The sequence below is a fragment of the Bombina bombina genome, chromosome 1, assembly GCF_027579735.1.
Source record: "Bombina bombina isolate aBomBom1 chromosome 1, aBomBom1.pri, whole genome shotgun sequence".
NCBI classification, from domain to species: domain Eukaryota; kingdom Metazoa; phylum Chordata; class Amphibia; order Anura; family Bombinatoridae; genus Bombina; species Bombina bombina.
The window spans coordinates 918,484,825-918,501,398 of NC_069499.1; the positions used below are offsets into that span (position 1 = coordinate 918,484,825).

The following is a 16,574-nucleotide window of genomic DNA, read 5'->3' on the forward strand; positions in this document are numbered from 1 at the left end:
CCAAAAATGGGCCGGCATCTAAACTTACATTCTTGCATTTCAAATAAAGATACTAAGAGAATAAATAAAATTTGATAATAGGAGTAAATTAGAAAGTTGCTTAAAATTTCATCCTCTATCTGAATCACGAAAGAAAACATTTGGGTTCAGGGTCCCTTTAATAGAACAGTTTGCTTAATTGCTTGTTGCCCTCCCAGTGAGTATGTTGTTATCGGGAAGAGTCCATTATGTTATAGTTATACCAAGAAACAGAGCCATATATTTCCCTACAATGTTGATATAACTGTCTCACAAGTTTAGAAACTAAATGTTGTACGATTCACTTATTGAATTGCCGAAGAAAGAGTTAAAAGAAAACCACATAGTTGTGTTGGAATAAGGTGTAAATCGCACCCATAGTAATGGTTTAATCCTTCGAATTGATCACGTGACTCACTTTGCCCGCGAAATCTAAGGTAACAATTTTGAGGGTTAGAACACTAGCAGCCAATTACAAGTTCTAATTGCCATGACGTCACCGACCAGGTAGTAAGACCGCCTTTCCCGTCGATGGTTGTTTAGCAGTATATACACACACGGGACCTCTGTATCTTTGTAAGGTTCCATGGCGCAGTCACGAGTTACCGATTTTTTCGCTCAGAGTAAGCGGGCGGCGGATCCTCAGAGTTCCAAGCGGAGGAAGCTGCAGATATTACCGAGTGCTCCACGCACTACTACACGCAGTCGGGCTTCAAAAGCGCAGCAAGCGGTTCCGGAGATTATTGACAATTTACTGCAGCCTCCAAGTAGCGATACATTGGGAAAGTTAGAGCAGTTGCTGCAGCCTCCCACAACCCCTGAACGACCATGCCGCTTGGAAAGTCCTCCAGTGCTGAGCAGGAGCGCCAAGAAGCGGCAGCGACTCGATTCCGAGACCCCGGAGCTACAAGTCAAGAAATCCGCCAGAAAAAAGCTTAGGTTGCCCGAGGAGGAGTCTCATCAGCAGGTAGGAACTATTGGGCATTTAATAGCCCATACCAAGGTTATATATCTATTTCAGAAATGGGTTAGTTTGGGTAAAGTACTTTTAACTGCATCATGTGGCTCTTAAACCATGTTACAATATTTTTTTACTAAAAGGATTCTATTCTCCCTGTATCAAATGTTAAAGCCTTCATCCTAACGTGTTATGGCTGTGCAATGTATATACTATTTAATTGGTTCACTATCAATTAACGTGACAGTGCAGTATAAGTGATAAACATTCCAGTTTTAGCTGAGTTTAATTTATCAGTTATGATTTGCTTTAAAGGGACTGCCAACTACAAAAGTTTTTGTTTAAAAAGATAGGTAATCCCTCGTTTACCCATTCTCCAGTTTTGCACAGCCAACGTGATTATATTAAAGGGATACAGAAAACCAAATTTTATTTCATGATTCCAATAAAGCATGCAACTTTCAAATTTACTCATATTAGCAATTTCTTTGTTTCTCTTGATATCTTTATTTTAAAATCTAATCAATATCAAAAATCTGCAATGTCCTAAGTTGAATGTAAATATTGATGATAAAGTGCCTGTTTTTTAATAAAATTATTAAAAACAGGGGCACTTTAATTAATCAATTTTCATCTCTCGTGTTATGAAAATACTTACCTTTTAATATTGACAGCTGCTCCAGCTTCCCCTGGTTGTTGCAAGCCTCTTTCTATGTCAGAAATGACGGATCAATCATCCCCTAATTATGGCTTCCCCCTCCGGGGGAATCCTGTCTTATTCAACACTGTGATTGGGGGAAGCCGGATTCCTCATTTTAGACCTAGGAAGAGGCTTGCGGAGGAAGCGATGCAGCGGCTGATCAAGTTTTTAAACGAGCACTTTACAGATCCAACAGCAACGTTTCGAGCTCTCAACCCTTAGTAATGCTACTATACCTATAGCATGACTAAGGGTTGAGAGCCTGAAACGTTGCTGTTGGATCTATATGAAATAAATATTACTGTTTTTGTTGATTGGCAAAATGTATCCACCAACTGGCAAGTGATATCCAGGATGAACCATAAGCTTACTTTCCTGCCTTTTTAAAATGGATACTAAGATGAGAGGAATCTATAGGAGTAAACTAGAAAGTTTCTTAATTTCATGCTCTATCTAAATAGGGAAAATTTTGGTTTATTTCCCCTTTAAAATATGCTTTCAACCTGTGTTTACCTTGTATCTAAGCCTTTTTTGACAGCCCCCTGATCACATGACTATTGACTTGCATTTTAGCCAATTAGTGCAGTGTCGGCCACAACTCAAAGGGCGTCAGTTTGAACTGTTCTCCAATTTGTGCTCTAGCCTTATCACTTTTATAGTAGATAGAGTGCTGATTGGACAGTTCAAATTGCATTTTGCAAAAAATCAGTTTAGCGGTAGGTGACCAGTGTGTGGAGTATTAGCTTATTTTCTCGCAGAGCCATTCTAACTTCTTTTAAAGTCATCAATTAAAGTCAAACTAAAATATTCCATTCTGGATCTGATTATAAATAGTGTAAAGTTGACTATCATTTTAAGATGTCACTGCTGTAGGAAACTAGTACTCTTGTGTCCCATTTTTAAAGGACCTGTAAATACAGTAGATTTGCATGATAAAGACAGTGCAATAGCACTAAGTAAACTCCATATGAGGAGTAGATTATTTTTTTTTTTCTCACAAGGCACTAGCAACAAATCCTTATCCGAATGGGCGTGCATCCGGTGACATCAGAGACCAATAAGATCATGCAATAATGGCAGTGGGCACATACACTCCAGAGATTTTTTTTTTTGTTCAAATCAGATCCTCGCCTGTCACAATCACCTAACCACGGGTCCCATAACGTGCTTTTAAAGGTTCTTGGAGCGTGACAGACATCGATCGGCCAATCACAAATGCATATACATGTTCTGTGAATTCTTGCACATGCTCAGTAGGAGCTGTGAATGTAAATATAAGACTGCTTTTTGTTAGTAGTAAATTGGAAAGTTGTTTAAAAAATGCATGTTCTAAGAGGAATCATGAGTTTGTTGCACTGTTGCTTACATAAAATACACTAATTGAATTCTGCCCCCCCCCCCCCACACTTGTTTTTAAATATCACTGACATGCAGCCAGTAAGACATCAAGTTTATACTTCAGGGCTAGTGTATAGCTTTAATAGTATTTCCATGAACCAGTGGCACCCTGCCTAATTTTTTTCTTGTTCTTAAAGAATCTCAGGGACACCAGGTTAAAGGGACATTATACACATTTTTTCTTTGCATAAATGTTTTGTAGATAATCTATTTATAAAGCCCATAAAGTTTTTTTTTTTTTTTTAAATTAATGTATAGTTTTGCTTATTTTTAAATAACATTGCTCTGATTTTCAGATTCTTAACCAAGCCCCAAACTTTTATGTGAATACGCTCGACTACCTACTCCAGCTTGCTCCTGTTTGTGTAAAGGGTCTTTTCATATGCAAAAGAAGGGGGAGGGGGGGAGTGTCTTATTTGTCACTTGCAGTGGGCTTTCCGGCTACCTTTTCAACAGAGCCAAACTGACCGCTTCTAAGTAAGTTTTTAAACAGTTTTATACTGGATTTTTATATCAGTATCTGCATCTTATTCTTTATAGTAGTGTCTATTACATGCAGTTATATGAAAATGAGTGTATACTGTCCCTTTAAGGCTTGAATGTCATTTTGCACTTACAATGACACTCAAGTCAAAATTGCTTTAATGATTTAGCACACAATTTTAAACAACTTTCCAATTCACTTACATCAGTGTTTTCCAAACCCAATCCTCAGGACCCTTAACAGGCCAGATATTCATTATATTTTGACACGAGCACAGGTGAAATCGGCTAATCAGTAACCATGGATACTAACCTGCTCATCAATCAGCTGATTATTTCACCTCTGCTCCAGTTAAAGGGACGGTAAAGTCCAAAAAAGACTCATGTTTTAAATAGGGAATGTAATTTTAAAAAAACTTTCCTATTTACTTTTATCACCACTTTTGCTTTGTTCTCTTGGTCTTAGTTGAATGCGAAACCTAGGAGGTTCATATGCTAATTTCTTAGACCTAGAAGACTGCCTCTAATCCGAATGACTTTTGACCACTAGAGGACATTAGATCATGTGTTTCATTTAGATAACATTGAGCTCATGCATGTGAAGTTACCCTGGAGTGAGCACTGATTGGCTAAAATGCAAGTTTGTCAAAACTGAAACAAGGGGGCAGTTTGCAGAGGCTTAGATAAAAGGTAATCAGATGTAAAAAGTGTATTTCTATAACAGTGTTGGTTATGCAAAACCAGGGAATGGGTAATAAAGGGATTATCTATCTTAAACAAATTCTGGTGTTTACTGTCCCTTTAAGATATAATAAATATCTAGCCTGTTAAGGGTCCTGAGGACTGGAGTTAAGGAAACACTGACTTAAATTATCTAAACATGCACAATCTTCATATACACTTTCAGAGACACCACATCCTACTGAGCATATGCAAGATTCGGGGTGTGCATTTGTGTGATTGGCTGACTGTCACATGAAGCAGTGGAAGGGAAAACAGCACTAACGGCATTTGTCAGAATGAATTTCCATTTTAGTAGATTTCAAAACGCACTTTTACATTTACCAATTGTTTTTCCTACTGTTTGGTGGTCCTTTAAAGTGAATATAAGTTGTTGCAAAAGTGCCTGGTTTTTTAAAAATTTGATTTAAAAACAGGGGCACTTTAATTCAAAATTTATATACATTTCACTTGTGAAATACTTACCTTTTTTAAACTTTACAGCCGCTCCAGCTTCCCCCGGTCGTCGCAAGCCATTTCTGACGTCAGAAATTATGGATGGGTCATCCTCCAATCGTGGGTTTCTCCCCGGGGGAATCTGTCTGATTCAACCCTGTGATTGGAGGAAGCTGGATTCCTCATTTTAGACTTAAGAAGAGTCTTTGTGACAGGCAGAGGAAGCTGGAGCGGCTATCAAGTGCCCCTGTTAATCAAATTTTTAAAAACCGGGCACTTTAGCATCAAAATTTACATTAGCTTAAATATTTCTGGCACATTCATACATACCTTCCCTGGATGTTTCTGGTGTTTAATCTTGTAATACATGAAAGTTAAACTATTTTCTTTATACACTGTATTTACTAGACATGGGTGGCATTACCATCCGAATGCTGAAGGCGACCACTACCTAAAATTCCAGCTCTGAAAAGAGCAGAATGCTGCGAGCGGCCTCCACGTTCAGATGTTAACATTCATTAATGCACATGTCTAGTATCTACAAATTTGATGGTTAACTTTGGCACTCCAGATGTTTCAGAACTAAATTTCCCATGATGCTTAGGCACTCTAAAGCCCAGTCAAGCATCATGCAAAATGTAGTTTTGAAACATCTGGAGTGCTAAGGTTTGCCATCACTGTCCTAGGACCAGGGATAGGCAAGATGTCCGTACATGGACACTGCTGTCCGTGACTAGCCCTTGCCACAACTCCCCCCCCCCCCCCCCCCCGAATAAATAGGAATAAATATGTAGTGTGAATAGTTAGTGGCTGGTCAAGACACTGCTAGCGTTATTGGATGATAAAGTTATGGAATAACTAAATCCCGAGTGAAATACTGGATGTGTAACACCCAGCTTTATACAAAGACACAGTAGTGACACTGGCACATGTGTGTAGCCAGAGGGCTGGTTATAGGATCAGTGGTATCTGCATCAGTATAATAACACCAAGCACTATAATGTTTTTAATGTCAAATGTACCTTGGTGTCCTTCACTAAGGTCTGTAATTTGGAAAATGTCCGCCACAGCCTTTGTCTGTGCCTATCCCTGCCTAGGACCTATTTATTGTACACCACAAAATAATTCCCCTCAAGGTTTGTGTAAAATTTCAATAAATGTGTTGGTAACTTATAACCAGCTAAAGCAGTTTTTTTTTTTTTTTTTCCCCCCCACTTTCTTTTACTTATTTAGGGGTTCAGCCCATCCTCAAAAGTAGACTTGAAATGTCTGACCTCACCATCCTTGGGGAAGAGTATGAAAGACCTGGTTAATGTCACTTTGTCTCCAGTCCTGAAATCCAATGGGCTGAAAAGCAACCCAACCACACCGGAGGCCACGGTAATGTATTAAACCTTGGTTTGTAACCCTAAACAGAAATGTATTAAAAGAACGTCTAGTGCATATTGCATTCAATCTGTTGTTGCCATTAACTTAAAGGGACATAAAACAAGTGGGGCTAGACAAAATATAATATGTACTTTAATATGCAAATTTATACTGCAGTGCCTTGCCATTAACCCTTTTGTTTTTAGTTTCTCTTTCCCACACAATTCCTTATGGCTGTATCTATTGTGGTAAAATACAAAACACATAGGGATTATCTGCTGGAGCATACCTATAAATTGTGAACAGTTGAAGTAAAATGCCTGTCTAAACACTGATGCGGGTAAAGTTGACTACTCCAGGCAGCTTAGCTATGTAATGGGAGGGGGGGGGATTCAATTACTTGACAGAAATTCTTAATTTTTTTTTTTTTTAATGCAAACTATTTTTAATTAGCCCTTTTAGGATATGCACAGATCTCAACCTGTTTAATCTCCCTTTAAAAGGATGAGCCAGTTTTTGCTAAAATGTGACTGCTATATGCTACACATTTAGCATGTTGTAGGTAGTTCAGCCTTTTTAAGGGATTAGAATAAGCAGTGGTTTGTAAGTTTAGTTTTACTTTGCTTAAACGTTTTAAAGGGGGTTTAATTATTTATCCCTCTAAAAGGACATTCTTGCAGTGAATTAAATTCCATGTGATGACTATGCTTTGATAACACTTAACGAGTGCAAGCAAAATAAAATGTACACAACTGTAATTTATAAAAATTAACAGCAGATACTTGATCAGTGGCAGATCTTATTCATCTGCTTTTCAAAATAAGGGCAATTAAATACTATTTTTGGAGGGTTATACCCTGGACACTATTTTGCTCAAAATATAAATGTTTGAAACCTTATTTTGTTTGCAGTACTTGCAATAATGTCCCTAATGTACTAGTGCATATATTTAATGTACATGTGGAAGTTTTGCCTGTCTTTCAAATGTCAATGTTATAAACTCTCCTCCTTAGGTCCCAACAAAGGAAAATCTTCTAGAACTAAAATCTCGGCTTCAGCGGATTCAGGAATTGACCCAAAAAGTTAAACTTCCTGCTTCTGAAAGCAATGTTTCTGTCACAGACCTAAAGGCCAGACTTAAACGTGCAAAGGAATTAGAATCAAAGATCCGGGAGAACAACTCTGCAGAAAAGTCTGAGACTCAGAATCTTGTGCAGATAAGTAAAGATGGGTAAGTCAAAAGGGATTGCTAATGAGATGGTTTGATACTTGTTGTATTAAGAGTGCTTTTGTTCTAAGGCTACTTTTACTTACTTTCCCAGCACTAATGAGAAGGCTCCCGCTTACCAGCGTTTCCATACTCTTGCCCAGGATACGCCCCCAGGTTTATCTTTGCCTTATAAATACAAACTTCTGGCAGAAATGTTCCGCAGCATGGATACAATTGTGAGCATGCTCTTCAACCGTTCCGAAACAATAACCTTCTCCAAAGTCAAACAGGGAGTTCAGGACATGATGCGGAAGTGAGTATTTTATCAATCAATTTTATGTAAATGCAAATGACTATCTGTTAACTAACTTATGTGTGCTTTTAGGCAATTTGAGGAGCGTAATGTTGGGCAGATCAAGACAGTCTATCCAACTGCATATAGATTTAGACAGGAAAAGAATATTCCAACCTTCAAGGATGGAGTGAAGAAAACAGATTATCAGCTTACTGTTGAACCGCTAGTCAAAGGTAAGACTAGAGATTGTGTACATCCACCCTCTAGCTTGCAATGTACTGTTTAAAGGGAAAAACTTTTTACATTACGCTTGCGAGATTCAGAGCTTGTAATTTTTAAGACGCCTTTAAATTCACTTCTATTTTCAAATGTGCTTAGTTCTTCTGGTGGCCCTTTTTGAAAAAATACACACCTTACACTAGTGGGAGCTAGTTGCTGATGCCTGAACACTTGTCTTATTGGCATAACTAGTGTTCAGCTAGCTGCCAGTACTGCAATGCTGATCATTCAGCAAAGGATACTAAGATAATTTAGTAAGGTAAATGGGGAAAGTCCTGAAAGTGACTTTTTGGGTTTCCTGTCCCTTTAAATCTGAATGAAAGTCATGAACAGTATGAAGGTAACCTAGCATATTCAGCCATAATTCGAAAGTTATGGAAGGAGTTTTGTTTTTGTGAGCGAAGTGCTTTTAAAGCAGTTTGACACATAGAAAACTTTGTCTAAAATAACCATATCTCCAACAGCTGAAGACAAATTGGATGGACGTCTGCAACTCACTGTCACTCGCTTGCTGGAGCGAAGACGTACATTTAACAAGAATCTCACCAATATAGTCAAACACCACCACAAGGTAATTATTATATTTATTTTTTTACTCTGAATTTAGTATTATGCATATTAGATTTTAAATCCCCTTTTTAAAATTTTAAGAATTAATGACTATGCAAAGTACATGGATTTTTTATTTTTTTGGCTCTGAAAATTGTAAGCATGCCTATTAAAGGGCCATTAATACACTAGAATTTCATAAACTGCATAAAGATGCATCAACCAATCACAAACTTATATACTGAACTATTGCACATGCTCAGTAGGGACTGGTGCCTTGGTGTGCATATAAAGACTAGTTTAACTGGAAGTGAGTTTTTATGCTCTTATTTGAATCATGAAATTTGTCACACTAAATGTCAAAATTAGACATTACACAGAATTATAACATTTCTGTACATATATAGTGACATATAAACCAAGAAAGCAAATATTGATGTCAAATATTTTTCTTAGGTTTTCCTGTCAACACTTAGCCCCCCAATGGTGGTGCCTGATGAAAAGTTAACCCGCTGGCACCCACGTTTTAATGTTGATGAGGTGCCTGATGTAGTATCTGCAGAACTCCCATTGCCACCCTATGTTGAAAAAATAACCACAGCGCAGGATGTATTGTCCAAAGCACGGGGCATGATGACACCAAAGGTATGTTTGTTTTTTTGTTTTTAAGCCCAGCTCCTTAGTTATGATGCATATGATCATCTTGCTGATTTCCAAGGAACAGTGTTTGCAATGATCCTTTTTATTACTGGTGTATTTGTTTACAAATGTCTCCTGGTCTTTATCTCAGCATTTGAAATAGCTGTTTTTTGCCGCCTGTGGTATCCTAGCCTATAATGACTGTTTCTAAACTTGACTAACATACTTAAGGTAAACGGCCAGCAGAAAAAAATTGCAATACCAGTGGAGAGTAAAATAGTTCTGAAATGCTTATTTTCATTTGTTCTTTCAAAGTATTGCGTAGATGGGTGAGAATGCAAAGCATTTGAATAAGGAAGTTTGATCTATCTGCAAGCTTAAGCTATTTTGATGGGTTGAAACCCCTTAAAGTGAATGTAAACTCAGCCTTCGTTCTAAACAGCAGTCTATCAAATATCAATAAAAAAACCTGAGTTTCATTCATCAAATTTTAATTTTCTAAATCGATACCTTTATTTTCATAAATTTATATCAATTTGCAGCTAAACGTCCTCCGCCCGGCATTCGCGCTCTGTTGCTCACCTTTTTGATGTCTTAATAGCCAATAACGGCTCCAACCACGGGGGGACCCACCCTCTTCTCATTATGTAATAGGTCCTTATTGCGCATGCGTTTGTCTTTGGTGCCGAGCTAATCTATTGTAAGCTCGTGCACATTTCGCGCATGCGCAATACTAATAAACACGGGTAGCGTTACATTCTTATACGGATTCCTTTCATTTCCTCTGTATTGTCAATTTTGGATTAGTGGATGTGAAAGGTCTCCGTAAAAGTAACGCATGCGCAATGTAAAATAGACACAGGAGCGCGCAGTACCTATACGTAAACAGCGGGTGGGACCGCTGTTTACGTAATATGGATGAAAATTAGGAAGCAGTGAGTGGGAGGAGCGGGTAAGCGAATGAGTGCTATGCCATATATAAAATAAACATTAAAATACACATTTTATTAAAAATTTATTGAGGCGGTATGCTTAATCTCAGTAATCACTACAAAACTAGATTACACAAAACGGAAAAATTGACATTCACTTTAACTAGTCCAGCTCCTAAAAATGCATTTTTGCACTTCAGTTTAGCAGCACTAGTTTTATTGAAATGCCAAATAAAAATAGGGCAATGGTGTTTGTCTAATTGTCAATGGTCTCTGTAGATGGAGAAGGCTCTTGCAAACCTGGCATTAAGAACGGCTGAAAACGGTGTAGTGCAACAAACGCCTGTGGAGCCAGCCAAACCAGCACAACCAACTGCACCTTCAAATGCCCTTAAAGGAGTATCTCAGTCTCTACTGGAAAGGGTATGTGTAGGCTTTGTGTGTGGTGTGTTTGTGTTTTTTTTTTTTTTTTGTTTTTTTTTCCCTCACCCAATATGCTCTTGTTCAGTCCCCTAATTAGTTTGTTACATCACTACAGATACGGGCTAAAGAAGCACAGAAGCTACAATCTATGATGACTCGGAGACCACAGCAGGAAGAGAGACTACTAATGATGTCTAGACTGCCTGAGTTGGCTCGAATCCTGCGTAATGTGTTTGTGGCTGAAAAGAAACCAGCCTTGACCATAGAGGTGACCTGCAACAGGATGACTGTCAGCTACCGCTCCTCAATGACAGCTGGTAAGATTGGCTTCTCTTTACCCGGTGACATGGCCTCCCAACCAATTTAGAACTTGTTCAAATATTAAAGGGACATTGTAATTTTCTACTGCTGCAGGGTTAGTCAATATGCATGTCATTGAGATTAGGTTATGGTTTTAAAGAGCTTAAACCAGCTCTTCCATGCAAAAATAAAGATTAAGGAATAATCCCATACACAAACACTAAAAAATATTGCTTGAATTATGTATTCAGAGCAAAGATTAAACCGAATAATTAGTACATGTATTTTTGTTGCATTGTAATATTGGGGGGGGGGGGGGGGGGATAAGGGCAAGCTTAATTTCCATAAAGCAGTGTGCCGCTATATTGTAACTTCGGTTACCTTTTCTGCTGAGGCCAAAAAAGAGTGGTTATAAATGTAGTGTAGGACAAAGCTGTCTGCACTTCCTTGTTTAACTTTAATTGGAAAGCCCACTATATTCAGAACTAAATTACAGTAAAGGAGAACAAGAGAATGAAAGAACATTGCAAAGTTTTACTTCATGTAATTAAAAAACCTCAAGATAATATATATTGTGTTGTGTCCCTTTAATGGAATACTGTAACAAGTACAGTATCTGAAATTGTACACAATGCATATTAACATATTTATAAATATTCAAATTTAGAACTTGCAGTTATGAGATTTGTGATACTATATTCCTTCCACACACAGCTTTTAGTGTCCCTCTAACTTGCTGTTTATCTTTACAGGGGAAATGGAAAAACATCTTGGCTTATTATCAGAGCTGCTTCCTGACTGGCTTGGCGTCCATCCAGTACGCAGTGATACTTACTACAAACTGAATAAATCTATGGACCTCAATCTAATTTTAGAAAGACTTGCCAAAAAGATGAAGGAAGAAGAATCTCAGTGACAATGTCATTTTAAAACTAAATTTCTTTTACCATGACACTTTTTTATTTTGGTTTTCTTAAGTTGAATTAAGTGAACATAACGCTGACATTGTTCAACACTGGTTTTTTATTTTTTAAAACATGGATATGCTTGGTTGAATCTTGGAGGTACAGCTCAATATGAAGACCGCAAAAACAAAAGGATTAAACTTCTGAATTTAAAAACCAGTGACTTCACGGCTAGTATGGTCTTTTCACTTTTATAGTGGACCAGTATCTGTTACTATTTGCAAGTTAGATTATTAATGTAATTCACAAGTTATTAATGAAGGTACTTTCACTACAAAAATTTTTTACACCATCTTTTTGAAGAGCTTGTGAATATTTAACCTTTCTGTCTAGCATTCTTTTTAATCAAGCTGAAGAATAAAGGCAAGATAACTAGATTGCCTAATGTATTTCATAAGTGTTTATAGTTGGGAATCAGAGTAAATAAAATACCTTAACATCACTTTTTGTAACTTATTGCTGGTCTTGATCAAAACTGGCTACAGGAGTGGAATTGTCATTTTACCTTCCTTGAAGAGATGCATATTAGATGCAAAGACTTGTACACACCTACCCAAATCCCAATTGTAATCAGATCTCCTTTAAAAAAGGCATCCCTAATAAGGTTATGGTAAATATGCAAGCACTTGCAGTAGGAAATAGACAAAACTCATTACTTGCTCCTTCTACACATGCAAGAAAATACTCCGACATGCACAGCCCCCATGAGTGAGACATGGAGAATAGTATTTCACTAATGATCAGTCTGCATGATATAGGTAACTTTTTTTTTGTGTGTGTGATCTAACAATTTGCAGACAGCAGTGTCACAATGGCTAGATAAAATCACTTATGACAAAGTGGGGAAAGCTAATCTGAGATAATGGATTGGGGAGCTGTCATGTGAGTGATCTTTCCCTGGTAGATACATGGAGACCTAGCATAAACTGTACGTTCAGGCCTCTCGAATTTACAAATATTACACTAACAGGATTGTGTGGTGGGATTCTTTGGATTAGTAAAAATCCTTTGGGTCTAGGTATTAGTGTGTTAAAGGGACATTATACACTTTTTCTTTGCATAAATGTTTTGTAGATCTATTTATATAGCCCATAAAGTTTTAATTTTTAAAAATAAATAAATGTGTAGTTTTGCTTATTTTTAAATAACATTGCTCTGATTTTCAGACTCCTAACCAAGCCCCAAAGTTTTATGTGAATACCGTCGGATACCTTCTCCGGCTTGCTCCTGTTTGTGTAAAGGGTCTTTTCATATGCAAAAGAAGGGGGAGGGGGAGTGTCTATTTGCCACTTGCAGTGGGCTCTCCAGCTGCCTTTTCAACAGAGCCAAACTGACAGCTTCTAAGTAAGTTTTTAAAGTTTTATACTGGATTTTTATATCAGTATCTGCATCTTTATAGTAGTCTATTACATGCAGTTATATGAAAATGAGTGTATACTGTCCCTTTAAGGCAATGGAGTATGGTAAAATTGGCAGTAGTAAAGACTACAGAGAAGAAAGATAAATGACTTGGGACTTCAGGTGACTGGTAAAGAATGAAAATGCACAGAAAGCAACTTGAAAAAATTCTTCGTTGCATAGGAATATGCAGAAATATAGTTACACTTCAAAGATCACCAGACAGATTTCATCTGGAATATTGCATATAGTTCTGGAGGTCATATCTCTAGTCATACATAACTAGACTATTCCAAAGATGGCTACTAAAATGGTGCAAGGTCATTAGGATTTCATGATCTAATGTGTAGGTTAGAGTTTTCTTAAAGTGAGTTATTTGATACTTAAAAATTTTAAGTTGTGTTTTGTTTTTTTTTTCTATTAAATTTTGGGAATAGGAGGGTTTCCTATTATGGACATGGATTGTCTGTCTTTGGTTATATGCTTGTTAGGATGCACAAATTGTTTTGCCTAATGCAATTCTGTGCTTCATATTTAGCTAGAGCCCTTCTATTTAAAGATTGTTGCCCTCTGAGCCCAATGTATCTAAGGATGATGCTGTTGAGAAAATGCCACAGCTTTCTCCTAACGTCCCAAGCCTCAATGGCGTCACATGCAGTGCCCTGCTAAAGGGAAATCTGCAAGTGGAAAATTAGATATTCAGATTCTACAGTTTCTGTTCCTCCTGCTACACAGGTTGCCCTCCCTCATAAGTCTGAGGATATGTCGGTAGCCTCTGGAGGGCAAAATCTCAGATTCGGACAGTATAATGCCTTTATCTATCTGATGAAGTAAACTTAAGATTTAAGCTTAAACACCTTTGTATTGTAAGGAGGTTTTGGCTACTTTGGATGACTCAATACCCCTGTTATTAACCCTAAAAAGTCTAGTAAATACTAACTATGATCGTTCCTCTGGATGGTTTTTCCTGTTCCAGACTGTGTGACGGAGATTATATCGCAGGAATGGGAGAAGCCAGGGATGCCTTTTTCCTGTCTTTAAACAATTGTTTCCTGTTGCTGGCTCCATTAGATTCATGGTGCACAGTGTCTAAAGTAGAAGGGGCAATTTCTACTTTAGCTAAGAACTACAGTCCCGATAGAGAATAGCTGCTCCTTTAAGGATTCTATGGACAAAAAGCTTAAAGGGACAGTTCACCCAAAAATGGTCTCCCATTTTGAATGGTTCCCAATGATCCATTTTACCTGCTGGGGTGATTTTAAATAGTTAAGTATTTCCTTTTCTCCTATTTTGTCCTTTGAAATGGCTTATTTTAGCTTGTGGTATCCCAACCTATACTGAGTTTTTTTTAATACTGGAGAATAGGCTATTGAATAGCCTAAGTAAACTCAGCCAGCAGAGGAAATTAAACTCAGTGGGGTGCAGGATAAGTAATAAAATGTTCCATTGTTCTCTATGAGCTTTATTTTCGTTTTCCAGACAAATAGAAGATAAGGAAGCAAGTGTGTACACAAAGTGATAACATAAGATATATTACCTGAAGCTCAACCCATTGTAATAGGCTGTGGTTTAAAAGCACAAAACCAGCTACTTCATATACACAAATATACCTGAAAATGCAATTTCTCATACATTTTTATACTCTGCAGCTGGTGGTATAACAAGTCCTTGAAAATACATTAATATAACTTTTTTTAGTGTACTGTCCCTTTAAGCTTATTTGAAAAAGATTTGTTCATTAAGGTCTTCAATGGCAACCTGTAGTTTGTTTTGCCACAGTAGCAGGTGTGGCATCTTATTGGTGCAACGCCTTGTCTGTATCTATTTTAGTAGACTCCGTTGGAGGAGATTAAAAATAGAGGAATTGGCCAAATTTAGAGCCTTAATTCTATTTCTGCTGCTAACCTGCAAGTTATTTGACTGGGAGCCAAGATGTCTGGCTTCACAGTCCTAGCCCGCAGGGCTTTGTGGCTAAAATCTTGGTCATCTGATGTTTCCTCTAAGTCCAAGCTTCTGACACTTCCTTACAAGGGTAAAACCTTGTTTGGAGCTGGTCTGGCAGAAGTAAATTCTGACGTTATGGGTGGAAAATGTTTTTTTATACTATAAGATAACAGACCTAAAGGATGTCAGTATTTTCAAAGGAAAGTCTTCCAAGCAGGAACAATCCAAGTCTTCTTGAAAATCCAAATAGTTTTGGGGCAAAGGGGAAGCAATCTAAGAAACCTGCAGCTGAGTCTGTCAGCATAAAGGGTCTGCCTCCAGTCCAGGATTGGATCAAGTGGGGGGCTGACTTTCTGTTTCCTCAAGCATAGATATGAGATGTCCCAGATCCTTGGGCTGTTAACATAGTATCTCAGGGTTACACAATATAATTCATATCTTTCCTCCCAGGAATCTAGAGGCCTCTAGATTATCTGCAGTCCAGGTTAAGACTGTCATTCTTGAACTGCGTTCAGGACTTTTCTTCCCTGGGAGTGATAGTTCCAGTAGGGAACAGTGACTAGGATTCTATTCAAATCTTTTCGTGGTTCCCAAAAAGAGGGAACTTATTGACCTATTCTAGAATTAGTTTCTCAAAGTACCGTCCTTCAAAATGGAAACAATTCATTTCATTCCTCCTTTGGTCCAAGAGGGTCAGTTCATGACAACCATAGGCCTGAAGGATGCGTATCTTATGTTCCCACCCACAGGGATCATCACAGGTTTCTGAGATTAGTCTTTCTAGACAGACACTTTCAGTTTGTGGCTCTTCTGTTTGGCTTTGCCACAGCTCCCATAATTTTCTCCACGGTTTTGGGGGCTCTCTTGGCAGTGATCATGTCTCAGGTTATTGCAGTGGCATCTTATCTGGATGACAGATTGGTTCAGGCGCTATATATATATATATATATATATATATAATATATCTCTCAAACAAATACAGAAATGTCTTCTACTTTCCCATGGTTGGAAAGTGAATCTGGAAAAGTGTTCCTTTGTTCCAGCTACAAGGGTAGTTTTCTTAGGGACCATAATAGATTCCATGTCAAAAGCCAAAATTCTCCTTGCCTTTCTACAATATACTGTGGCTCAATGTATGGAGGTATTTGGTCTGATGGTCGCTTCCATGGACATTTCCTTTGATTCCATTTGAGAGCTCTGCAGTTATGCATGTTCAGACAATGGAATGGCGATCATTTGGATCTGTCTCAGAGGATAGATCTAATCCAGTCGACAGACTCTCCCGTGGTGGCTTTCTTGGGAGCATCTCTCTCAGGGCACATGCTTCCGGAGACCTTCCTAAGTGATGGTGGCCATAGACGCTAGGCTGGGGAGCAAGTCTGGGACTCGTTAAAGGCACAGGGACTATGGGCTTGGTGGGGGGGGGGGGTCTGTTCTCCCCATAAACATCTTAGAGTTTAGAGCGATTTACAATGCTTTGAATTGACCAATTGTCCTTCACCCGGTTTAATCAGTTTTCAGTCGGTTTACATCACCTCA

General features: G+C 38.0%; 1 protein-coding gene across 1 annotated transcript; it reads left to right on the top strand.

The window, feature by feature from the left end:
* Positions 1-541: 541 nt before the first annotated feature.
* On the top strand, positions 542-12,135 carry CDT1 (chromatin licensing and DNA replication factor 1). The gene is made up of 10 exons (XM_053692930.1): positions 542-985; positions 5,967-6,113; positions 7,115-7,332; positions 7,424-7,624; positions 7,697-7,839; positions 8,350-8,456; positions 8,891-9,079; positions 10,285-10,428; positions 10,544-10,745; positions 11,481-12,135. The coding sequence occupies exons 1-10, from the start codon at positions 605-607 to the stop codon at positions 11,642-11,644; spliced, it is 1,896 nt and encodes a 631-aa protein (XP_053548905.1). The 5' UTR covers positions 542-604; the 3' UTR covers positions 11,645-12,135.
* The last annotated feature ends 4,439 nt before the right edge of the window (positions 12,136-16,574 follow it).

Coding starts and splice junctions, on each gene's coding strand:
- CDT1 (XM_053692930.1), top strand. CDS start 605: ATGGCGCAGTCACGAGTTACCGATTTTTTCGCTCAGAGTAAGCGGGCG. Junction 7,840..8,349: donor TGTTGAACCGCTAGTCAAAG/GTAAGACTAGAG, acceptor TATCTCCAACAG/CTGAAGACAAATTGGATGGA. Junction 9,080..10,284: donor GGGGCATGATGACACCAAAG/GTATGTTTGTTT, acceptor TGGTCTCTGTAG/ATGGAGAAGGCTCTTGCAAA.